This window comes from Haliotis rufescens, unplaced genomic scaffold (genome assembly GCF_023055435.1).
Source record: "Haliotis rufescens isolate VD_foot unplaced genomic scaffold, xgHalRufe1.0.p SCAF_22, whole genome shotgun sequence".
NCBI lineage: Eukaryota > Metazoa > Mollusca > Gastropoda > Lepetellida > Haliotidae > Haliotis > Haliotis rufescens.
This window is the reverse complement of record NW_025963913.1, coordinates 11016258-11042481: the sequence shown is the minus strand read 5'-3', so window position 1 is coordinate 11042481 and position 26224 is coordinate 11016258. Positions and strand designations below refer to the sequence as shown.

General features: G+C 36.5%; 2 protein-coding genes across 2 annotated transcripts; both read left to right on the top strand.

Annotated features, from left to right (window-relative positions):
* Positions 1-2269: 2269 nt before the first annotated feature.
* LOC125383195 lies at positions 2270-4004 on the top strand. The gene is made up of 4 exons (XM_048401376.1): positions 2270-2850; positions 3147-3220; positions 3517-3590; positions 3887-4004. Exons 1-4 carry the CDS (start codon positions 2782-2784, stop codon positions 3988-3990), a joined length of 321 nt encoding a protein of 106 aa, XP_048257333.1. The 5' UTR covers positions 2270-2781; the 3' UTR covers positions 3991-4004.
* A 4167-nt stretch (positions 4005-8171) lies between these two features.
* On the top strand, positions 8172-23323 carry LOC124146398. Its single transcript, XM_048401504.1, has 14 exons — positions 8172-8253; positions 10042-10797; positions 11196-11334; positions 11708-11844; positions 12756-13128; positions 14203-14271; positions 14556-14609; positions 14892-15076; positions 16626-16760; positions 17418-17518; positions 18822-18915; positions 20755-20819; positions 21267-21347; positions 22683-23323. The coding sequence occupies exons 1-14, from the start codon at positions 8197-8199 to the stop codon at positions 22852-22854; spliced, it is 2418 nt and encodes an 805-aa protein (XP_048257461.1). The 5' UTR covers positions 8172-8196; the 3' UTR covers positions 22855-23323.
* Positions 23324-26224: the final 2901 nt, after the last annotated feature.

The following is a 26224-nucleotide window of genomic DNA, read 5'->3' as shown; positions in this document are numbered from 1 at the left end:
TTCGAGGTTGCATGTTTAGAAAACACATTCCGACTGTCACTTTCATGATCTGGTAAGCGACGCTTTGAATTGTCGGATGAAAGGTCGTTCTGACGTGACCCGTGATGGGATGTCCTCAGATCTTTGTTTAGCGATAGCGAGAACTAAGATCTGATTTTAATGAGATTGGGGGAAAGTATTCACTTCCAAAACAAGGCATGTCGCTTCATGGAAAGTTTTAAAAATAAAATATAGTTTAATAACATTTTGCCCAAAGGATTGTTTTCCATGCGATCTCTTATTAGCTGGCTAGTTTTGGAACACATGCCTCTGAAATTATGCGCAGATGAGAAATTAGCTAACACAGGTATTTCATAATTGATACTGAACAGGCTTCGCTCCATTCCTTTGGTGATATTGTAGACCAACCAACTTGCATACTTTAGTGATAGATGTATAATGAGAACTGAGTAACTACATTAAACAAACTGTATAATGGTATGTTTTATTAAACTCATATAATATTCCATTCCATGCAGTTATATGTATGCGTAGAACATATGGTGTCTCGAAAGTTATGGAAACATCGATACATCGGTATATATCGATACACAGTGTGTTCATTTCTATCACAATGATATTTACCTCCCCTTTGGATGCCTAGGCTGATGTGAATGAAGCAGTTTGTTTTCTTTAATGTCATTTATACGACTATAACCACTGTCCCGCTTTCTGCATGTGTGGTATTTCTGTTACCGTAGTGCCTTATTGCAAGTATCGCCATAACTGAAAGGCTATTTGTGTCGGTACAAATAAAATAGAAACAAAGTGGATTATGTACGTCAGAGATTCTGTGATTTTTTCTAGAACTCTCTAGAACTTCAAAATCAGATGTTACATCAACACAATCTCCTGAACACAGAACAGTCACAGAAATGACAGATTCTTTTACTTGTTTTGTTTTTTTTGTCTAGATTTATCTGGAGAAACTCTACGATGAACATGTTGCTACTAGTCCAAATATAAAGAAATCTGTAAACATGTTTATTTGGACGACCAATGTTAATGACAAACCTTGATACTGTAATTTGCAAAACACAATTAGTTATTTATTCAGCTCGTCATGTTTTGATGTGGTTTTTTGTGTGTGAACAGCCACTGCTATGTCACCTTGCCTGTTGAGTGAGTCTACAGTTGACATTGTATCTGGGAATTTTAAAAACACGAACGTTTGTTGTGCCCTTAAACCTACAATGGTCTTAAGTCTACAATATTCATGAGTGGGCGTGGCTTGTGTATGCACGTGACACTATCTTCCTCAAAGCTGTTGATGTCTAACGAACGCATCGCTGTCTCGGCTGTCATTGCGCGATACGATGTTTCCCTCACAATCTCTACATCAGGTATATAACATGTAGTTTATGTGTCTTTGAATATTGTTCTGGACTATATTTGCGAGCCTCGACTTCGGACAGATCGAAAGTTCCGAGAATTACAGAGTCAACCCAGAGATCTATTATATGGTCTCTGGTCAACCCAACTCGCCTCACTCCGAAACATTCGGTGGTGTACATTAGCCCTGATCGAAACATTGACATGTCTTTGCTATTACTCGCAGATCCAACACATTAAAAACCTCTTGTCATCATGCTCCATACTTATACAATATACCTTTCTCTACTTGTTATATTCAAGAGCAAAGCAATCTCTGCGTGTTGCAAAAGTTGGTCAACTACAAGATGCAACTATATATTTTTTATTTCCGAAACCCTGAAAAGATTCCAGGGAGTAGATTCACATGGTGTCCCAGAAAAAGAGTTATCATGCTTGTGATATAAATATATAAAATAAAATCCAAATGGTGCCTAGAACAATGTTTATTAATCAGGCCCATGGCTCAGGCAATTAGGACTTGCCAAATCATTCTACACTTGAGATGGCTCCCTTTCTCCATTTATTCTAATGTGTCTGAGAGACAGAGGTTCAGGAATGTGCAATCTTCTTTCTGGATAAAAATAACCATATGAACAGATTCTGAACAGAAAATGAAGTAAAAAGTATGAAATTCAATTCCATGTATTAAAGTGACACAACTTTAATCTCCAAACAAAAAATATATGATATGATGCCCTATTTGTATAAAATCTGTTTGGAATTTATTTTTCAAATTCAATATACATCTATGAATAACCATTTGGCAAATAATAAAATTAGATAAAATACATGATCAGTGATGATATTTTCCATTATTCCAGATAATAATAAATGAGCATCTATGGATCTAATTAGATATGAGCACATGCAGTTTAATGTTACTCAAGATGGAAGATCTGTCGAAAAGTATGAACAACATGAAATTAAAAAAACCCAGGTAAAATAGACATAACCGCATTGATCATGATCTGACAGTTTCATCAGAAATAAAAACAGATTTGTTGGTATTAATCATTGCAGAAGTCTTTACTGGAACTTTCTAAGTCTCAAGTAACTTGAAATGCTTTGACATAAGTTTAGTCCCAGTCAATACTACTATTTTTGTAAAGGTGCAATTTTTTCATCTAAATTGTTATTATGACATTCACTCTCTCTCCCATTTCAGAGAAAAAATGGTGGCTTCCTTGGCGTATCAATGGAAACCCTTGAAGCTACAGAAGGTCTAAAGTCTACAATGATAGGGTGGCCCCTCCCTGGACCCCCAGGCAGTCATGGACTGTTGCATAGGCCCCTCCTGATCCCTTTGACGATGCAAAACCCCATCTAGACTGAAAAATTTCATTCACTCTCTCTTCCATTTCAGAAAAAATGGGCGGCTTCCTCGGCGCGTCAAGGCGACAGTCAGTGTGCACCTCAGAGGTTCTTCCAGCTTGCCAGGTGAGCTTCAAACAGCCCAAGGCACCCTAGGAAACTGGTCAAAATTCAAATCCACCTTCTTTTTCTCTCTGTCTTTTTTTAAAGAGCTTGTGTAGACTTAAGACTTTCAGCAGGTTTAAGGGCAGCTATAGGAGCCCTTAAACCTGCTGAAAGTCTTAAGTCTACAATGATGGGGTGGCCCCTTCCTGGACCCCCCAGGCAGTCATGGGCTGTTGCATAGGCCCCTCCTGATCCCTTTGACCATGCAAAACCCCATCTAGACTGAAAAATTTCATTCACTCTCTCTCCCATTTCAGAAAAAATGGGCGGCTTCCTCGGCGCGTCAAGGCGACAGTCAGTGTGCACCTCAGAGGTTCTTCCAGCTTGCCAGGTGAGCTTCAAACAGCCCAAGGCACCCTAGGAAACTGGTCAAAATTCAAATCCACCTTCTTTTTCTCTCTGTCTTTTTTTAAAGAGCTTGTGTAGACTTAAGACTTTCAGCAGGTTTAAGGGCAGCTATAGGAGCCCTTAAACCTGCTGAAAGTCTTAAGTCTACAATGATGGGGTGGCCCCTTCCTGGACCCCCCAGGCAGTCATGGGCTGTTGCATAGGCCCCTCCTGATCCCTTTGACCATGCAAAACCCCATCTAGACTGAAAAATTTCATTCACTCTCTCTCCCATTTCAGAAAAAATGGGCGGCTTCCTCGACGCGTCAAGGCGACAGTCAGTGTGCACCTCAGAGGTTCTTCCAGCTTGCCAGGTGAGCTTCAAACAGCCCAAGGCACCCAAGGAAACTGGTCAAAAATCAAATCCACCTTCTTTTTCTCTCTGTCTTTTTTTAAAGAGCTTGTGTAGACTTAAGACTTTCAGCAGGTTTAAGGGCAGCTATAGGAGCCCTTAAACCTGCTGAAAGTCTTAAGTCTACAATGATGGGGTGGCCCCTTCCTGGAACCCCCAGGCAGTCATGGGCTGTTGCATAGGCCCCTCCTGATCCCTTTGACCATGCAAAACCCCATCTAGACTGAAAAATTTCATTCACTCTCTCTCCCATTTCAGAAAAAATGGGCGGCTTCCTCGGCGCGTCAAGGCGACAGTCAGTGTGCACCTCAGAGGTTCTTCCAGCTTGCCAGGTGAGCTTCAAACAGCCCAAGGCACCCTAGGAAACTGGTCAAAATTCAAATCCACCTTCTTTTTCTCTCTGTCTTTTTTTAAAGAGCTTGTGTAGACTTAAGACTTTCAGCAGGTTTAAGGGCAGCTATAGGAGCCCTTAAACCTGCTGAAAGTCTTAAGTCTACAATGATGGGGTGGCCCCTTCCTGGACCCCCCAGGCAGTCATGGGCTGTTGCATAGGCCCCTCCTGATCCCTTTGACCATGCAAAACCCCATCTAGACTGAAAAATTTCATTCACTCTCTCTCCCATTTCAGAAAAAATGGGCGGCTTCCTCGACGCGTCAAGGAGACAGTCAGTGTGCACCTCAGAGGTTCTTCCAGCTTGCCAGGTGAGCTTCAAACAGCCCAAGGCACCCTAGGAAACTGGTCAAAAATCAAATCCACCTTCTTTTTCTCTCTGTCTTTTTTTAAAGAGCTTGTGTAGACTTAAGACTTTCAGCAGGTTTAAGGGCAGCTATAGGAGCCCTTAAACCTGCTGAAAGTCTTAAGTCTACAATGATGGGGTGGCCCCTTCCTGGACCCCCCAGGCAGTCATGGGCTGTTGCATAGGCCCCGCCTGATCCCTTTGACCATGCAAAACCCCATCTAGACTCAACAATTTCATTCACTCTCTCTCCCATTTCAGAAAAAATGGGCAGCATCAAGCTGGACAGTCATTGTACATGTCTATGTTTAGTTCTCCATGTGATGTAATTAAATCGAAGGAAATTAATATCAAAACTAAAAGTTTATTTCTGTGTTTGATTATGGATTTACTGCAGACTGAATGGATATTAAACGCAATTGTCCTTGTGCCTTATAATGGTTCAGGTTAAACTATACTTTATTAAACTATATATGAGGATAGAGCAACCTTTATATCTGAAAGACATGCTCCATTTGCTTTATCTGCGTGGTTGAACCTTGGCTCTATTAATATCAAAGTTGGCAGTGTAGCAGAGGCTGACATCAACCACATATTAGAATGGATCCCCTACTCTTTTACAATCCATCCACTGGTTTAGATAGAGGGGGGTTCAATTCTCTTGTGTATGATGTTTCTTTGTCCCAATTTCTCCGACAGATTGATTTTTTTATTAATTGTGCATGTACATCTTTTATGCATGTAGTCTGGTGAAAATTTTTGCAGAGTATTACACCCAGAGTGAGCCACCTTATCGCAAGCACAGAGTCAGCGATCTAACCCACTGAGTCTTCCACAAAATGAAAGTCCAACAACTGGTAGTCTGATTTCGTACTTCATGTACACCCCCCACCCTATCATAACCTGTATTTTTCAGTGGAGGTATTATTAGATCTTACCCTGATTGTAGGAAGAAATGTTACAGGAAAGAAAGTTACAGAAATAAAGTTACATGACCAGCATAGCCTGCTTGATACCCAACCTGGAATACCTGTTTCCTGTGCTATGATGTTCTGTCAGTATTGGGTGAAAACACATTGTGTAGTAGTATGCTAAGTGTCTGCACCAAGAATGACTTCCTAGTAGAGAACTTAATTGTGAGGCAGTTAACATTAAGTATAACATTACATGCTAATTACTCACTCAGAACTAGAAATTATGAAATAACTTTTTCATGTTAATTATTGTGGAAAGTATCTTTTTATCTTTACATGAATATATTATGCCTTATTTCGTGTGGTTTCTCTAAATTCTTATATTCAAAACTACAGGGTAAATGTAGAAATAGAAATAAACTTTAAATTTGAAAAATAAATAAATGCCATTATAAATGCATTTGTGAATATGACACATGAACAAGTTACTTCCTTTTCACTATTTACCAATTTTGTCAAATCCTGACAGACTTGGTTCAAATATATTTAGATTTAAAAATGTAATTAAAAACACGACTTTATATCTTGCATGCCATTGCAGAATATTGTAGAATATCATAAGGACTGGTAATTTATATATTTATTGGGGGGTGATCATGAAGAAATTACACAGCAAATAAAGGATGGGGTTGGGGAGGGGCGTTTAATGACAACATGTAGGGGGTCACCAAAATTTATCACAAGTATATTTGGGGGAGTGGGTACGTACAACATAAATGACATGGTTCTGTATTATTTTGAACATGGGTACGTACAACATAAATGACATGGTTCTGTATTATTTTGAACATGGGTACGTACAACATAAATGACATGGTTCTGTATTATTTTGAATAAAAAGATTAAATATTTCATTTGTTATATGTTATAAATGTCAATGAAAATGCAATCTGTATATATTGGGGACATAATAAATGCACATAAAATGTGTGTGTGTGGTGGGGGGGGGGGGGGGGTTGGGGGGAGGGTCTCATCTAAATATGGTCCTAACCAGGTTGATAATTAAGGTCCTCTACCTCCTTCTCACACAGATACCTGTATATTTCCACCCCTTTATGTTTGTATGGTGCTCTCACATGGGGGCAATGTGTTCTTTCGTTCAATACACAACATGCTTTTGATCTAATTAATACAGAGAGCTGGCATGTTGGTGTATGTAGGATGCAATATTATGCAATCCTCAGTACCATGGTTTATGGTCACTGATCTGGTACTGTTCATTCCTCGTTTCTGTCAATCATGATGAATTAGCCAATGAAAACACTTGTTCCATTGAAAAGGCCAATGACCATCGCTTCCTGAAGCTAGTAGCTAAGAATATTAGATTGTTGTATGTGGTTGTTTATTGAATGTGAATGACTTTTCAACTGTGCCAGGTACTAGTCTGTATCAACAATCCATGTGTGTAACATTGAATCATATCTCCTTGTTATATTTCTCTGTTGGATTGGCGCTACAATTATCTGTCCTGATGACAGTTAAACATTGCAGGTTAGTAATATCATTGCTTTAGGCACATACGTTTCAGCATATCTTTAATGATTGACATATCTCAGGTAATTAGCAGTGATAATTGCCATGTATGATACTAACTTCCTCATATCAAATAATTCTTGTTTTGGTAATAATACATATTTTGAAAGTCTTAAAGAGAAGACCTCCAAACCTGAGTATTTGCAGCACCATGTTCATGGGATAGAAATAAAATGTGGTTTCGCAATTTGGACCTGTATTCTTCATTTGTTAAAAAAATATGAAAGTATCATATTTTCCAATGTTTCAAATTGTTTCTATTTGAAGGATTTGTAGAACAATTTAGGGGGTCACATTATGTAGAGAAATAATTGTCTTTTATTGTAAAAAATTAGTAATGAAAATGAAACTGTTCAAATACTAGTCCAAATTTCTTTTCGACTGATCTGTGGATTAAGGGGTTATAACTTTTTATTGTTGTATCCAGCAAGTGATATCATTTGATTGATAACGGTGTAAGAACCTACACTGAAACGTCGCTCTTAATTGTAATAAAGAAGTTGTTCATCCAAAAATTCTTAACCTTGCTCACTATACAGTTTATATATTTTATGCATGTCATTATGTCATAAGAGTCAGTATTACACTAACAGTCAATATGTAGTCACACATAGTTATATAATAATGGAAAGCAGGGGTAAAGTAAACAACTGCATCATTTCTAGTTTGATATAACTTATCTTGGTACATCAAGATTGTATTAAGTTTACTGAACAGAGTGTTTGCTATTTATAAATTAACAGTTTTTAAAAACAAATATTCATAAGACTGAAAATGCAATCTGTATATATTGGGGACATAATAAATGCACATAAAGTGTGTGGGGGTGGGTGGGAGGGGGTGGGGGTGGGTGAGGGGGGTGAGGGGCTCATCTAAATATGGTCCTAACCTCAATCCCATTATAAATTACCCATACCTAAGGTTTAAAATTAAGGTCCTCTACCTCCTTCTCACACAGATACCTGTATATTTCCACCCCTTTATGTTTGTATGGTGCTCTCACATGGGGGCAATGTGTTCTTTCGTTCAATACACAACATGCTTTTGATCTCATTAATACAGAGAGCTGGCAGATTGTAAAAACCAATATTCATAAGACTTGTATACTTCATACTGATATTTCCACACTGAAGAGAGGTACTGCCAGAGACTATGGCAGGATGGGGACCCCAGCAACTGATAAATGGTGATCACATTACAAATGTTCTCCCTGGGTCTGGGCAAAAAACACAAAGCACACATTCAACAATTGTCAACAATGTAGGAAAACTAGTTTCATGTAGTATCATTTGTTTGCAGATGAGATTCCTGAATATCTGTGAGAATGTCAGATGATTTGAGGAAACAGACAGAGTCCAGTACATCCCAACCAATGGCAAGAGTAAGTACCAACACTATGAATTCATACAATGATATGTATATGTTACTTTTTTTAACTCTTTGTTTAGATCAAAGTTAATTTGATTAGGTACTTATGTTTACAAGTTCTACTTACATTAGATATCTAATGTTTTGGTCATTATTGTAAGATAGGATTTGTAGGTCCAGAATAAAATATATTCCTTTCCATTTTGTAAGGCCTTGTAATGATTACTGTCAGTACATCATTTACTTCAGTTCCCACCGGTTTGTTTGTTCAATATTATTAGAACTGACATGCAATGTAACTAAAACAAGTAATGCAAAGTGCATGGTTGAACCAGGCCTTTATTTCTTAGTCTGAAGAAAAGTGATAACTTAATTGTTTCATGTAACTACTTCGTACACAGCAATATTTAAAATTAGACAATAGCTGAACTATTGTGTCATGATGACATCTTGATATGTTTGTTAAGAATGGTATAATTAGTTTGTTCAATAATCATTAGAACAGAACAGGTACTCATACATCTCATGTTCATCTATTTTTCTGAAGTAATATTGCTTAGCCTTTGTATGATGTGGTGATAACTTCATGGTGTGACAATCTGTCCATTATACCATACTGTGAGTATGTATACCCAAATAAAGACACAAACTAAAGAGGAATCTTAGAAGATAATCATTAGCTCACCCTGGGGTTAGGCTGTGTGTCTGCTACTGATCTATATAACACATTCTGCATGTAATTAGCTACAAACCACATGGACATTTCCCCACACAGACAGTTCCCAACACTGACAGTTCCCAACACTGACATTTCCCTACTCAGACATTTCCCTACTCAGACATTTCCCTACTCAGACATTTCCCTACATGACAATCTGTTCTTGTATATTGAGGGTCCTTCTACTTCTACAACATATGCCAAATAACTTGTTAATTTTTATGATTTTCCCATTACCATGAGCCTATGATGTGTACTTTTTATAGTGAGCATGACATTCCATTACAGTTCTGTATACCGTAATCTAGTGTTTTAAGTATGAATACTTGACACTAAAATAGGGGCCATTTCTGCAAGTAGTAAACATTTTGAAAAGTTCTTTTCCAAGATGTGATTATGGGAAGGTTTTCCTTTCTTTCTTTACAATCATTAGGATAACCTGGTATTCTGAAAAACTGAAATAATGCATAGAATTAAGGGTTACGTGTTTACATTGCCTGATTGTCTTTGGCTTTATTTACCATATATATTACAATATGAACCCATTTCAGTGAATCTTGTGATTTGAAAGGCTGATATGGCAGTCATTATGAAAACAGTTACTCTATATGCAGTTTATTTTAAGACTAGCACCATGTACCACATTCACAATCAATAAGAAAGAAATAGTTCTGAGTGTCTGTTTATTTGAATTTTCCTTGAATCCTAGAAATATGATTGTGGAAAATAGATTGTTAGTCATCATTCTTTTGTCAGCATCAGCAACCAAATATGAGGACATGTAGAAGAACGTTATCACAAAATTTCAATGAACACTCGAGTACTTATTGGGAATTACAGTATGTGTTTTGAACAAATCATGTACTATTTCTCTTCTCTGGCTCAGCCTAACATGTGACATGTACATTGCCTAATGAGGGTGAGTTTCTGTATCTTTGGTAATGTGTTTTTTGTAGGATGGCTAATGCACATAGTCAATAAGTTTAGTAATATGAAAGAAAAGCCTGGTAAATATGATTATGGACATCATGTATGACATACAGTTGAACATGATGTAATAGGTTTGCTTTTAATGCATTTCAGGTAAAATGTTCAAGAAAAAGAAGTATTGGTGTGATTTCAAAGGAGAATTACGACTGCCTTAGATTAAAACTTGAAGGAGGTGACATTCCCAATGATAGCAAGACTGTCAAGATTTACCATGTCTGCCAGAAAATACGGAAGTTCAATTTATCTTTGACAGAAATTCACAACCCTGTCCAAGGAGAATATAGATTGGAGATTATTGATGGGGACAGGAAAATAGTGATATCAAAGTCAGAACTTGATAATGTCATCAGCAAATTTTACACTGAGTTGCGGGGCTCTGGAGCAAAGAAAATAAGAACATTGATAAACCAGTATTATGCTGGCATTTCTCAGGAAGCCATACAAGACTTTATAGACAGGCAAGATGACAGGCAACTGTTACATCCTAAATTTGTTAATGCTGCCAAACTAAAACCGGTGATTTCAAGAACACCAATGGGGCGACACCAGGTTGACCTTGTGGAACTAACTGGAATGCCTGCAGAAAATGATGGTGAAACATTCATTTACATCTTGTCTGTTATTGATGTTTTCACAAGATTCTTGTGGCTTCGGCCTCTTCCCAACAAAAGAGCCTGTTCAGTGGCATTGGAACTCCACAAAATCTACTTTGAGTATGGATGGGGAAATCCAAGAATCTTACAGTGCGATCAAGGCTCCGAGTTTAAGGGAGCAGTCAACCAACTCTGCATAGAAATGGGAACGAAGATTGTCCGAAGTCGGGCTCACCATCCCCAATCTCAGGGAAAGGTGGGTGACAAATTTCAATCAAAACATGCGCACTATAAACGTTGAGGTAATAGATGTACATACTTAATAGTAAGAACATTAATGTTGATGTTATTTGGAACATGTCATCTTTAGGGCAGAGCCACACTTGCATGTGTTTGACAGATGACACCGGTGGGGCAGGATACACTAACCTTCGTGAACACCTGCTACTATCACTATTTTATGTTGATTCATAACACATGTTTATGATATTGATGGAATCATTAAGTGGACCCAGCTTTTAGAAGAGGCTTCTTATGATTATGGAAACTGTTTTTGTTATATATTTCATATATTTCATATACATGGTATAACACTTGTGGACACTTTTTGTGCCTGCCTAATCTGTTTACTATTTAGATGTTAATTTATTTCAGAGTGAACGATCACACCGGGATTGGAAAAGCCATCTGGAATTTGATCACAGCAAACATGGTGATGGAGAAAGCTTCAACTGGGTGGAAAAGTTGCCAGCATATGCTAGAATACACAATGAAAGCATTCATTCTGCACTTGGTAAAGTTTGAATATATAGCTTTAATTTAACGTGGGCATATGTCACAAAGTGTGAAGCACATAATGTAAGCATATACTTTTCAGACTGTAAGCATGGTAAATGTAGATGTGTGACATTGAATTTATTTTACGCACTGACCAATAAATAACCATTATGACACAGTTAAATGATGATGGCTCATTACAGAAGGTACAACAGTTTCATAGTTGACCAGGTATTGACCAAAATATAGTTGCATGCACCCTTCAGGCTACTGCAAATTTATAGAACTCTGGAAATATCAATATTGCCACAGTGCAGTTGTGACATTTATTGTTGAAGAAGACATGAGAAACACAGGCTTGTATATAAACATAATTCCTATGTTAACAGGTTGTTCACCATACAAGGCCATGCTGGGCTGCCCTCCAGTACACTTCAAGAATGTGTTGAGAGCTGGGAGTACAGTTGATGCATACTCTTGCTCTGAAGAAGATGAGCAGTGCGAACTATCTGCAGAGAGTGATGAGGTATGGAGGATTTATGTCATTACGCATAACAAGAGACAAACTCATCTCTATACCCCGCCCATTGTCTAGTTTTAAATACAATGATATGTGCAATCAAATGTGACATTGTAAATTATCAGTTTATCTCACCTCCTTGTAGAAGAGGTTGAATACAAGAGCTAATATAACATCTCCATAAACTTTGTACAACTGCCTTAGTAAAACTTTAATGATAAACAAAGGTTATAATCATCTTCAAGTTTGTGTAAGCTAAGAATATTTAGATATCATGCATGGTATTGTAGAGCATTGTTTTCAGGCAGGTATTGTTGCAGCCCTTTATAGGTACATGTAGTTATCAGAGTAAGGTACACGGTACAGATAAGGTACAAAAGTTGTAAGCATGCTGACACCTCAAAACCTGGTGAATTTCTAATACATCTACAATTAATGCTTTTATGGATTTTGTTGCAGTGTCTACTGGTGTGTCATTTAATTAGAATAAGAAAATAAATCATATTTTGAAGTTTTTTAAAGAAAAAAGACTATAATAGCCATAGACTGATATTGTACAAAGTTTCATGAAGATATCTAGAACAGTTTTCGGGTTCTGCTCTGGTAAACCCCACTGCTTCCATTCAGTTCAGAGACTAAGTCAAATTTCAAAACTTTATACAAAATAAAAAGACAAATTTGTAGGTGCAGGGGATAATAACTGTCATCGGGTCCTGTAAACCTGTGCAATAATGACAGGAGATGTGACAAGTAGAGACATGTACATAGAACTATTTCAATTGCAAGATATTAGAAGTAATGATATGTTTAGAATATGAGGTAAAACTACATGTGAAGTGGAAGTGATATTATTTGACGTTTATGTTAGATATGTGGATATAAAAACATGGTAAATGTAATTCTTTATTATTCTTTAGGATACTGGAGACGAATATGGCATTAATGAGAGAATAGAAGCAATCACAAACCTCAGGAAAAATGTGCTGCAGGCGTTACTGACCAAATCATCAGAAATGATTAAAAAACACCACAAAAACAAGGACACATCAGTGTACAAGATAGGGGATGAAGTTCTGGTGAGGGTTCATGGAAAAGATACCAGAGTCAAACGAGGTGGGCCCAAAAAAGGGATGAAAAAATGCAAGGAAGGAACAATTGTCGAAATAGATTCGCAGAACCCCCAATTCAAGGTTGCCTATCCGAACAAGCATGTGCAGTGGGAGCAGGTGTGTGACATTACTTCTCGGACAAGAAAAGAAGAGAAGAGGAGAAGAATGAGGACATATGAAGGTACATATCTATCTTGGTGGACTGCAAAGACATGATGTTTGTAATGTATTTGCTGTTTTTATCATTTCCTCCACCCAAAGTAAGTGCAGTTGGAGATACAGAAACGAGATCAGTGTGTCCATCTGTCACATTTTGTATCAAGAGCATTCAATATTTCCTCATGGACCCTCACAATTGGTGCCTTTTCCCATGATGGAATGTTTATAATATTTCATTTGCATTTTCATGGCAACAAGTTGGTTCAAATGAGTGTGGGGTTTGTTTCCAGAGCACAATTCATAAACCATTGCATATTTCTTCATGAAACTTTATATACACATCAGGCAGGCTCTGTTATTCTGCTATTCAGTTTCTTTGGTAGACTTTTATATTTTGCATTTCTAAGAAAATACCAAGTTGGACAGCTAATCAGAACAGTTATCAAAGATGATACAACTCATGTTGCTACTGCAGGTTGAAAAAGGTCTCCAGCAATACATGCTTGAGGTGACTAATTTGACCAGGTGATCGGGTAACTTGGTTTATTCTATGACATGGTACCCAGGCAGTGTGGATGTTGCTAATACTGCAGTGTTAATTAAAAGAGAAGGAACAACATCATATTTAAAATCAGGAACATACATTAATTAATGTTTTTGCTGCTGTGGAATTATGGTTCAGAATTTTGAAAGTATTATATGGATCATAGCAAATGTAATTACATGACATTACTAATTCACGACTTTGCAAGGTATTGAAATAATTTGGTGTAGTCATTAATTGTTATGTCATTTGTACTAAAATCTTAGGATTAATGTGGTATATGATACTTCCTGTGATATTATACATTACTTACAAGGGACATTCATTGGTTTGTCTTCTTGGAACGAAAGCTAACATTGACACAGGAGGTTAGGTGGTATACAAAACACAACTGATCAAGGGTCTGGAATCAAACTGCAGTCAATGGTTGAAGCATTTGTTGATTTTCAGTTCAGTTCAGTTCCTTAACCAGTTAAATTGGTTGCTCTGTGATATGTTGGTATGTGCAGAAGAAGGCATAAATGTGATAATTTTCATATATTTTTCTAACAGATGCTCGGCCAGATGCAAGAGAAGAGGGTAGAAAGCCACTCAAAAGGGGAAAAACACAGGATGAAAAAGGTATTACAATTTGAGACACCTCATAGGTATCTTCTGGAACGGTTAGTCTCCAAAACATTAGGCATATGCATGAATACTTGCATGCATGCATGCACAATAAGAAGGGTAATCAATACTTGTACAAATTTTCCACCTTTCAGAATACATTTACACATATTGAACACTTCAACGGAATAAATGTTTTCAAAATAAAATTAATGTAAAGCATTACTTTATCCTGAAGGTATATGCTTGCACTTGGTGATGTATGCTTGCATTTGGTGATGTATGTTTGTACTTTTAAGGAAAGGGAGAACAACAGGCTCAAACCAAGAGGAGAGGCAATGCAGAAACAAAAGGTAATATCTGAATACAGATGGGTACGATCAACAAGACTGATCAATCCTAGATGCATAATTATATCTGTTGGAAGGAGTACACAAATTCTCCATATGATGTTGTGTCAGTTGCTCATATGTCTTCCTGTATATCATGCACATCTGAAATGGTTCATTGTCTCAGCTGAAAAATACTACATCAGTACATGTATTGCAGAACATTACAGTTGTTTCCATAAAAACAATATACTAAGAGATATATTACAGGTCAATTTGTGTTACTTATATAATGTGTCTATGCAGGACGCAAGAAGACGCCAACTATGAAAGAACTGGAGATGGAGGCCTCATTCTATGACCTTGACATTGTGGACAATGAAGGGGCTGGTAACTGCATGTTTATTGCATTGGCTCAACAGCTTCAAATACATGACATTGACATAATCAGCCATAAACATCTGCGAGAAAAGGTTGTGCAATATGTGCATGTAAGTAAACAGTAATGCATACTTTCAATTTTCTTAGGGTAGGAATTTGATATAGTGAATAAAATGTGAAAGCCTAATTGGGCTGAAGCCATGTCCTATTTGTTTGGAATCATGTTATTCTCAGAAATCAGTGGACCAGCTGAAAATTTGGCATGCAAGTTTGTTCAGATTATTACACCTCAATGGATTTAAAAAGTTTATATTTGTTATCATTATGAACATTGATATGCAGTAAGAATGTTTTTTACAATAACGGCAGTACATTTGATTTGGTGAATTTCAATTTTTATCCAGTAATGAATTCAACATATCTTTTTTTGTGTTACTGAAATTTTGGCTTACAGGACGAAACCTCAAAGCTTATGAAGCAAAGGTTTGCTTGAATAGTATTAGTTATTATTGTCTCTGAAAAGTACTCACATATTTTGGATCTTATGTTAAATATGTCATTGACAATTTGCTCTCAACCTTTCCATCAAAAATATTTTCATTAATTCTTCTTACGTTATGTGAGCTAGAGAGTCATGGGGCTCTATTGGTGATGCCCTTGACATTGATTAAACTTCTTTATTTAAAACAAGATAAACGAATGGTTGTCCCAATGAAGGAAACATCCCTCAGGTCAGCCTGTTTAGTAGGGTATATTACTTTCAAATGTTTTGGATATATTATGAGACACCTCTTAATATTGAGAATTTAAGTTTCAAAATTGCATGACAGTTGTCAGATAAGGTGTGTAAAATAAGCTGAATATTCACTTTTATCTGCCACATATGTACATGTACAGTTCTAATAGGTTTCATACTTCCGCAGCTCATTTATGTTACATTATAAAATTTGTTTTACTTTTGACCTCATAAAGTGTTATCAGGACCTTAAAAGGCATTTAAAAAATGTGATGGCTGAAATTTTGTACAGAAAGGCTGTATACACATTTCTAAATGAGCAAGTCTAAAATTATTATGCAAAGTGGCTCTTTTAGGTTACAGTATAAACCACTGACTTTATATTCAGTTGGGCTGTATGAATAATTTCTGATACTTTATGTTTACCCCAATAAATAGGTTCAAGTAAATTTTGAAAGGCATATACCCGTAGATTGGGATGAGGTGAAATGGGACTAAACTTTGCATTTAAGGTAAATGCACTTATACAGCAAGCCAGTGAAAACTGTTTTTTCATTAGCTCATCTTGAATTTTCACTTTTTCCAATTTTGGGCAAACATAAAAACACTTGACCAAATTCATGGAACCTGATGAATTGCACAATTTCAATTCATTATCTATGCATGTTGCATTTAACATAAAGATGCAAGTACCAGTACTTCCCCATGGGGGTCATGCAAAATGGTATCTTCTGACAATGTGAGGTTTGTCACTTGTAGAGATTTTGTACCATTTTAGCTTTGAACTTAGATGACTATACAACACAACATTGAGTCATGTTTTTTTTTGTTTTTTTTTTTCATTTTATGTGTATTACATGTAGTATAAGAAGAAAGAAGAACAGTAACATTTCTCAGTCTCACACTAACTGAACATGTTTTAGGGCAAGCGGCGTCTGTTCAAGGACTTCGTGGATAAAAACCATTATCCAACATTCAGAGACTATATCATCAAGATGAAGATGTTGGGGGAATGGGGAGACAACATCATTCTGCAGGCAACAGCTGACCTCTATAAGGTGACCATCAGGATCATTACAACAATTGCAAATGAGCCTACATTCATTCGTCCAGCTGAATACCGAGGAGACATGCCAGTACTAAGCATAGGCCACTTGTGGGAGCTGCATTATGTGACACTCATACCAATGTCCACAGAAGGAGGTTTGTCCTTTATTGATGGTACAGTTAAAATAATTATGGCAGGTCACCATGTCAAAGCATTCAGAACTTGTGTAGGTTTTTGCAATATATACCTATAACATTACATATTACTCAAAACAGTTGACTCTGTCTTCACGCTGAAACAAAGCCCAATAATGCCTAGCATTGTGCAAGTGCCAGCATGTGCATGTTCTTTAAGTTAAGAACTAAATTACACTTGGATCGTCACATTGAGACCGTGGCATGTATCTATTATCAGATATAATTTTATGACATCTCTGACCACAGAGATATCAGTATATTACTATATTGGTACTGAACATTTCATATATTCACAGACTCATTGGAAATTAAGGATAAGAGAGCTAATATAAGTATACTTCTGACATTAACCATTTCATACTTATCATACACAGAAAAAACATTCTTGTGTTCATTCATATGCTTGTTACTTGTACAAGGATTACGCATACTGGTTCCACATTTCACATACAATCATGTTTCATTTTAAGAGAAAGAGACGGAAGCAGCTAATGACACCAAAATGGACACAGAAGATGAATCAGATTCAGATTCAAAGTATCCAATCAACACTGCTGTATGGGAACACAAGGCATGTCCAAACCCAATGCAACACCTGCAACAAGACATTTCCTTATTATTGTGTCAGCTGCTTAATGATAGATCCATTAATGTTTTCAGTATGAAATATTAACCAAAGATGATTTCAGATGTACTTTTGTTTTAATAAAAAAAATTCTAAAAATTATATCTGAGTAAACAGTACTCTTGTATTACCTTCATAAATGTTTTTGCCATGGTGCCTTCATATTTCACAATACATTATTTGAAAGTTTAGCTTAACAATTGTAAGAGGCACATGTCAGTTGCTGCCATTAGATACCTGATAAGAAGGTATTATTCACTCTCAGTAAGATGTTTTCTTAAACTTGTGTTAATGATGTTTCTCTTTACTAAAATTTATACAGAAAGAAAATGTAGTGGCACACCTGCAGAGAATTGCTGCAAGAGATGCACCGTGAGTTTTGTTGGCAGATAACTTGGAATGACTTTCAATCCAGATATAGTAATAACTGGGTTTTTATTCCAGTTGCTTTCTCATAGTGTTTGATTTACCCCTAACCTGTGTTTGTGGGTTTTACCAAAACGAAACAAGCTAAAACAATGAATTATTGAAGTACCAATAAAACACGAAGCACTAATGGATAGTCGCTAGCAACCTATGCTTGTCACACCAGGAGACTTAATGGATACTGTGTTAGAACTAGTCCCTAGCAACCTATGCTTGTCACACCAGGAGACTTAATGGATACTGTGTTAGAACTAGTCCCTAGCAACCTATGCTTGTCACACCAGAGACTCAATGGATACTGTGTTAGAACTAGTCCCTAGCAACCTATGCTTGTCACACCAGGAGACTTAATGGATACTGTGTTAGAACTAGTCGCTAGCAACCTATGCTTGTCACACCAGGAGACTTAATGGATACTGTGTTAGAACTAGTCCCTAGCAACCTATGCTTGTCACACCAGGAGACTTAATGGATACTGTGTTAGAACTAGTCGCTAGCAACCTATGCTTGTCACACCAGGAGACTTAATGGATACTGTGTTAGAACTAGTCCCTAGCAACCTATGCTTGTCACACCAGGAGACTTAATGGATACTGTGTTAGAACTAGTCCCTAGCAACCTATGCTTGTCACACCAGAGACTCAATGGATCAGGTGGTAAATCTCTGTGACCCTGGATGAATTTATGACATCATACATTATGACTGTGATAACTTTGCTCATAATATCAAAAGACTATTTGGTCTTGTTGAGACACAATATAGTATTGATTTTGCTGAGTGGGGCACTGAACAACAAACACTCATTTTAGATATGTTTTTCAGTGAGGAACAACTTCAAAGGCATGATGAGTTTGTCAGCGGCTTCCCAACACCAGACCGAAGAGTCAATTTTGCAGAGGGATATCTGTCTCAATATGTATGTACCTTCTCAAATGTGACAGTTGCCTCATATATTATTTTTAACAAACATCCTTCCAATCATTGCTCATGAAAACGTTACATAAAAAAATTTGTGAGCTATTTCAATACAAGACCATGCTTTAAGGATTGTGTACATGATAACTTACAGCCCTGTCATTTGGGACTCCTTGAAGGATCTGGTGGAATAGGAGAGCTAATGTTGTCTTCGGGGATATTCTCATGTATATATATTCTGGCAGCTTATTGATTCCTACAATCGATACCACCTCAATTTCAAAGGAATATCAGTCAAGCTGTCCATTCTTTTGATATATAAAAATGGGTTCAATCTGTCATTGTATTCTGTTGAGAACAGTGCACAGATTATTGAACAAATACCCACCTGAAGGTTTTTGGTTACACCTACTGAGAAAGTATTACTACTTTCATCACCAAATGAGACTTGGTAAACTACAATAACATGAAATTCATGTAGGTAAGAAGATACTATGACAATGCATTGAGATAACCTGTCAGATAGTTTTAAGAGTAAATAATTCATTATAGGTACTTTAGTACATTGAGGTTTGGAAACTGTGGCATAATAAGAATTGTTTTCCTATGAATAACACTGTAGACATAGAAGGAAGTAATCAACCAGTGTGAGAGCATGGAAGTCATACTGCATACTGCATTAAGTATATGTTTTGTCTGACTTCTACTAAAATCTGTACCATTTTTATTTAGATAATTTAGTTCATGCAATTACTAGATTAATTGGAATTGGACCTTCTTGTTGGATCTGTTCCTGTAGTAGCCATGTGCTCAGGTCCTTGCCCATCTGTTTCTTTATGCATATGAATCAGAACTTCTGCTTGGATTGGCAAAATAAAAAACACAGGAATTCAGTCAAGAATTTTGACTTTAGATTCCTGTATATCAATGATCTGAAATTGTTCAATAATGTAAGTAGCCATTCCCTTCCACTGAACTGGAAATAAAAGAGACTAGTACATCTGTTTTATATTTTGGTCTATGCATAAGGATTCAGAGTGATAGTAAAGTATACACAAGACTAGAACAAATAGGATGACGTCAACTTTCTAGTACTCAACTATGCTTTTATGTCTGACAATTTTCAAACAGCTACAGCCTTTTAAGGTACAATTGAGCGTGCTCTTTCTACAAAGTTTTTCAAAGAGTGCCATACAACTCTTGCTTCAAACTTGTTTGATCAAGGCTACAATATTCAAGGCCTCAGCAAGCTTTCAAAACATTTCATGGTAGACATGTGGAAGCCATTTCCAACTTGAATGCATTAATGACCAAAATGATGTCCCATGCAATTCCTTTTTTTGACTTGTACCATATGTTCCCATATTTATTTAGGTGTCACAAGTCTTGCCTTTGCATGTGTTTGTGATTGGTGTCATAAGTGGGAAATGACACCCTCACCTTTCTTTGAACACCCTGTATTGACAGTTGTTCATAAAAACATGCTTGTGATATGGTGAAACTCGTAAAAAAGACTTCCCTTTAAGCAGAAATTTCACATGATAATAGAAAGGGATTTGTTGATTTTTTTTTTTAATGTTTTTGAAAATGTTTTTTCAACTTTTATTCCCACACACAGTATTTTTATCTGAAAGTGCATGGTGGTAAGTCATGAGGAAATTGTGGTGCCCCTGTTGTCACAAGTACAATTTAAACACGTTCCAAATTAACTTGTGCTTTTAACTAAAACGAAATGTCATTAGTGTTGCTATATCTGCTTATATTTGCTTAAATACTTACTTCATTACATAACAAGACGTGTATTCCCTATATATTTTGCATACTTTTATTATTGTTTCAGATGCAGCAAAAAATGCTTCAATACTTGATATCAGCTTTGACATTAACAAGACTGAAAGATACACGGTATTAAATATTAATATTTTATGACACTTTGTGAAACAGGTTGTTTCAAATAATTCCTGATAACATACATTATATTTAAGTTTTGAGGTTATACCAGAGGAATGAGACAGATACCATGATTGGCTTAATGTTACATTTATTTGCATTTACTAAAAACGTATTGTAGGATTGGCTTTCGTTTTCATTCATGGAATGTCATGTAAATTTCTGATGAAGTACTCTACACATGACCCATATTGCCATCAAATAAGCAACAATGCAGGCAGTTAACTGCCAAACACACTGACATATAGACACTTCCACTTGACATGTAATAAACCAAGTCATCGTACCTGACCATCAGATAAATTAGGTTAGCATATGTTGGTATGGACCTATGTTCTGTCCCATGGGGTACTTACCCAACAGTTGACTATGATGAAATGATGGATTTCTTTGTTGATACAGGAGGATATACTCGGGGAGTATGCGACTGTTCAAGTGCAAGGTTGAAAAGAAGCTGGAACTTTTAACGCAAAAGCACATGATGTAAGAATACCTTTATGTTGAAAAAACACATGATTTACGCCACCGTGGTCTAGTGGATAGAGCATCCACCTGGAGAGAAGAGGGTCGTGGGTTCGACCCTCAGCCACGTCATACCAAAAGACGATAAAAGGTTGTACTTGTTCCTACCCTGTCTGGTGCTCGACAATAAGGGGCTAAAACAAGTACTAGTTGGGTCGGAGTCAGCAAACTGTATTAAAGGTTACACAATTTGCGTTAGCAATCTTTTAACGTCTTTTGGTATGACGCAGCCGGAGATCAAACCCTAATGTTCCTGCTCTCAGGGCAGACAATCTTCCTATAGTACATGGAGGAGATCAGCTATTTTTCTTTTACTCACCAAAAACCTTATTAAGGTATTGATAAGGAACATAAACTGTCATAATATGTTATGTTATAATGTCTTTCAACAATACACATGAGGAAGAGAATTTATGGATGTCAACTTCTTTATTATGAGGAACACAACATTTCAGAGTATACACTTACTCCTTCATCAGGTGAATGAATGCTATGAGGCAGAGAACATATATATATATGTGTGTGTGTGTGTGTGTGTGTGTGTGTGTGTGTGTGTGTGTGTGCGTGCGTGCGTGCGTGCGTGCGTGCGTGTGTATATGTACATGTAAGAACAACAAAAGTAATAAGATAACAAAGGTGGTAACTTAACAAGGGAAGCCAACTGATAATTGGTGCTGATAGGTGATTACCAAAGAAAAAATGGAAGCCAACACTTAACAGTAAATTGGCACTGACAGGTAAAAGAATAGAATGTTGCTCATGGGGTACACAGTTCCAGTGACTGTCATGTTCAAATAACAAAAGTCAGTATGAGATGGTCAAATATTTTTGCCTGTCATTGTACCCAGTAAATGTCATGGACTGGTTATCTGTCATCTGAGTAAACATCTTCTCCTTCGGGGTGGTAGGGCAGCCTACTGGTTAAGCATTCACTCATCAAGCTGAAGACCCGGATTCGATTCCCCATATGGGTACAATGTGCGAAGCCCCTTTCTGATGTCTCTCTTCTCCTTAGAAACCACATAAACAATGACACTGAAACATCACATACTTGTTCAAATGATGTCACATGTGTTAACCAAATATTTCAGTAAGGCTGCAATTTCGGGATATATTCATTGCTTTTTCTTTAAATAGTTCTATGACAATGAATGAATGACAATGCTTACAACAAATCCTGTTAGATGACTGGCTTTGTTGATATTTCAAACTGTTGCCTACATGTGTTGATGTCTTTGTGAGCTACGGTGCTTAGTCAATTGTTTTTACATAAACATATGTTTTTTCACACTTCAGAGCTGCCACAGATTACCTGATGTATGTTGGGGTAAAGGAAGCTATAATTCATATTCTGATGGATGTGCTGAATAAACCCTATGAAGAAGTCAACTATGAATGTAAATCAACAGAATTTGATGCCAGTCAAGTTCCAGGGAGGGGTGTCCACATCACTGTGGATGACGAATAATGATGGCTTGGTTCACACAGGGAGGTTTAAAATGCCACTGTTATACAGGATGACTGACTTGCTGGATGTGTTGTGATGATTGTGCTTGCACACTGATGTCAACACCCACATATATTATCTTTACAAGAAAAGTAATTTGATGTACATGAACCACAGTGACATGTCATTTTGTAACATTAGTATTTCTTTGTATGACAATGTGTGAATTTATTAGGGCTGCAACGGGTAACTCGGGTACCTTGGTCGGGTGGGTACTGAGTAGGACCCGGGTACCCACAGGACTGCCTGGACCCATGGTTAGTCATGTGATATATTGTTTAATGACAAAAATTATCTCGAACTCTATGCTTACACTAAAAGTCACTCATGTTCGCATTTCTTTCTGACTATGCACCCATTCCTTCTGACTTAGGCTCTTCTTTTGGCTACTGATAGTAAATCCCATTTCTAACTTGTGAGCAGAATATGAATGCTATGGGTCAATATTTATAAATTTAAGAGATTTTTGACTATATTATCACTCATGTCCCCTCGACCAGAAATGGGATAACGCCTATATACTTGACATATAATGGAATCTTAAGATTTTGTTTTGGCTACTGATAGTAAATCCCATTTCTAACTTGTGAGCAGAATATGAATGCTATGGGTCAATATTTCTAATTTTAAGAGATTTTTGACTATATTATTACTCATGTCCCCTCAACCAGAAATGGGATAACGCCTATAAACTCGACAAATAATGGAATCTGAAGATTTTCTTTTAGCTACTGATAGTAAATACCATTTCAAACCTGTCAGCAAAGCCTGAATGCTATGGGTCAATATTTCTAATTTTAAGAGATTTTTGACTATATTATTACTCATGTCCCCTCGACCAGAAATGGGATAACGCCTATATACTTGACAAATAATGGAATCTTAAGATTTTGTTTTGGCTACTGATAGTAAAAACAATTTCTAACTCGAGAGCAGAATATGAATGCTATGGGTCGATATTTCTAATTTTAAGAGATTTTTGACTATATTATTACTCATGTCCCCTCAACCAGAAATGGGATAACGCCTATAAACTCGACAAATAATGGAATCTGAAGATTTTCTTTTGACTACTGATAGTAAATACCATTTCCAACCTGTCAGCAAAGCCTGAATGCTATGGGTCAATATTTCTAATTTTAAGAGATTTTTGACTATATTATCACTCATGTCCCCTCGACCAGAAATGGGATAACGCCTATATACTTGACATATAATGGAATCTTAAGATTTTCTTTTGGCTACTGATAGTAAAAACAATTTCTAACTCGAGAGCAGAATATGAATGCTATGGGTCAATATTTCTAATTTTAAGAGATTTTTGACTATATTATTACTCATGTCCCCTCAACCAGAAATGGGATAACGCCTATAAACTCGACATATAATGGAATCTTAAGATTTTGTTTTGACTACTGATAGTAAATCCCATTTCTAAGTTGAGAGCAGAATATGAATGCTATGGGTCAATATTTCTAATTTTAAGAGATTTTTGACTATACTATTACTCATGTCCCCTCGACCAGAAATGGGACAACGCCTATACACTCGACAAATAATGGAATCTTAAGATTTTGTTTTGGCTACTGATAGTAAATGCCATTTCTAACTTGAGAGCAGAATATGAATGCTATGGGTCAATATTTCTAATTTTAAGAGATTTTTGACTATATTTTTACTCATGTCCCCTCAACCAGAAATGGGATAACGCCTATAAACTTGACATATAATGGAATCTTAAGATTTTCTTTTGGCTACTGATAGTAAATACCATTTCTAACTTGAGAGCAGAATATGAATGCTATGGGTCAATATTTCTAATTTTAAGAGATTTTTGACTATACTATTACTCATGTCCCCTCGACCAGAAATGGGACAACGCCTATAAACTCGACAAATAATGGAATCTTAAGATTTTGTTTTGGCTACTGATAGTAAATGCCATTTCGAACTTGAGAGCAGAATATGAATGCTATGGGTCAATATTTCTAATTTTAAGAGATTTTTGACTATATTATCACTCATGTCCCCTCAACCAGAAATGGGATAACGCCTATATACTTGACATATAATGGAATCTTAAGATTTTGTTTTGGCTACTGATAGTAAATCCCATTTCTAACTTGTGAGCAGAATTAGTTAGTCACATGATATATTGTTTAATAAAAAAAATTATCTAGAACTCTATGGTTACACTACATGTCACTAATGTTCGAATTTCTTTTCATATGGTTGAATAAAGATATATAACTTAAGTCACCTTCAGTGTATGCATGACCAGATTGTTTAATTCATGTATCTAAATACGTTTTGCATGTACTGTGGTAAAAAAAATCACAATCGGACATTTTGTATCTCTTGAGACCTTACAGGTCAGATAATAGTGGGGTGGGGCCCCGGGTTGTAAATTTGGACTCGTCCCAGCTCTAGAATTTATGTACAATTATTTGAGAGAGATGGTTTGATATTTGTGTATATTGGATGTTGCCATGTAATGACCATTGGAATAATAAAGTGATGCCACATTTCTACTCTGTCTGAGTTCTGCTCATGACAGTAAATCATGAAGACTGCACCAACTCTATGCATGTCTGCCAAGGGAAGTGTGGGAAACTGTGGCTTTCTGCCACAACTCAGAAAGTTGTTGATGTGTAATTGTTATATATGCACAGAATGTCTGATGTGTGACATTATGCTGTACATTTTCATATTGTTATGTGTCAGTTTAATAATAATGTAATAATAATGTCTCACATTTTTACATATTTTGTTTCTTTGGACCATTTTCTGAAACGATTACTTACTGGTAAATAACATGGACACTTAATACGAACATGGAAGGTAATACAAGTGGTTGTATGAAAGTAACTATTAAACCACTACACAAAGATTAATTATTTGGGGGATTATTCTTCACAAGAGTTTTTCAAAATGTTCCTGGGGAGTTGTTTTGGTAAAATGTCCATGACACAAGACAAACACAATTGTGGTTACGCTTTGCAAGTAGGGGGTATTCATGCATTTATCAAAATTGTATATGCCTTCTTTATTATGTGTACTTGCTTTGTTTAGGCTTTGGTTAAAATTATTAAAGGTTAAGGTCTGTGTTCTGATATTTGCAAAACACATTTTAATTATTGTATGAGGCATGGTTTTCTCTGTAGACATGAAACTATATATGTACATCCTTACAAATACTGCCACATTAAATGTTAGTGCTATATATGTCAATGTTCAAGGTGACATTTGAGGTTATTGGGACACATGGTTGTATTAACTGTATTACTTGTGTAATGCAGAGACTGGGTTATATTTGGACGAAAAAATTGTG

Bases quoted from the DNA above. Each gene is read 5' to 3' on its own strand.
- LOC124146398 (XM_048401504.1), top strand. From the start codon at position 8,197: ATGTCAGATGATTTGAGGAAACAGACAGAGTCCAGTACATCCCAACCA. The intron at 10,798-11,195 runs GTGGGTGACAAA...AATTTATTTCAG, and splicing joins ATCCCCAATCTCAGGGAAAG to AGTGAACGATCACACCGGGA. The intron at 14,272-14,555 runs GTATTACAATTT...TGTACTTTTAAG, and splicing joins AAAAACACAGGATGAAAAAG to GAAAGGGAGAACAACAGGCT.
- LOC125383195 (XM_048401376.1), top strand. From the start codon at position 2,782: ATGGGCGGCTTCCTCGGCGCGTCAAGGCGACAGTCAGTGTGCACCTCA. The intron at 3,221-3,516 runs GTGAGCTTCAAA...CTCCCATTTCAG, and splicing joins AGGTTCTTCCAGCTTGCCAG to AAAAAATGGGCGGCTTCCTC. The intron at 3,591-3,886 runs GTGAGCTTCAAA...CTCCCATTTCAG, and splicing joins AGGTTCTTCCAGCTTGCCAG to AAAAAATGGGCGGCTTCCTC.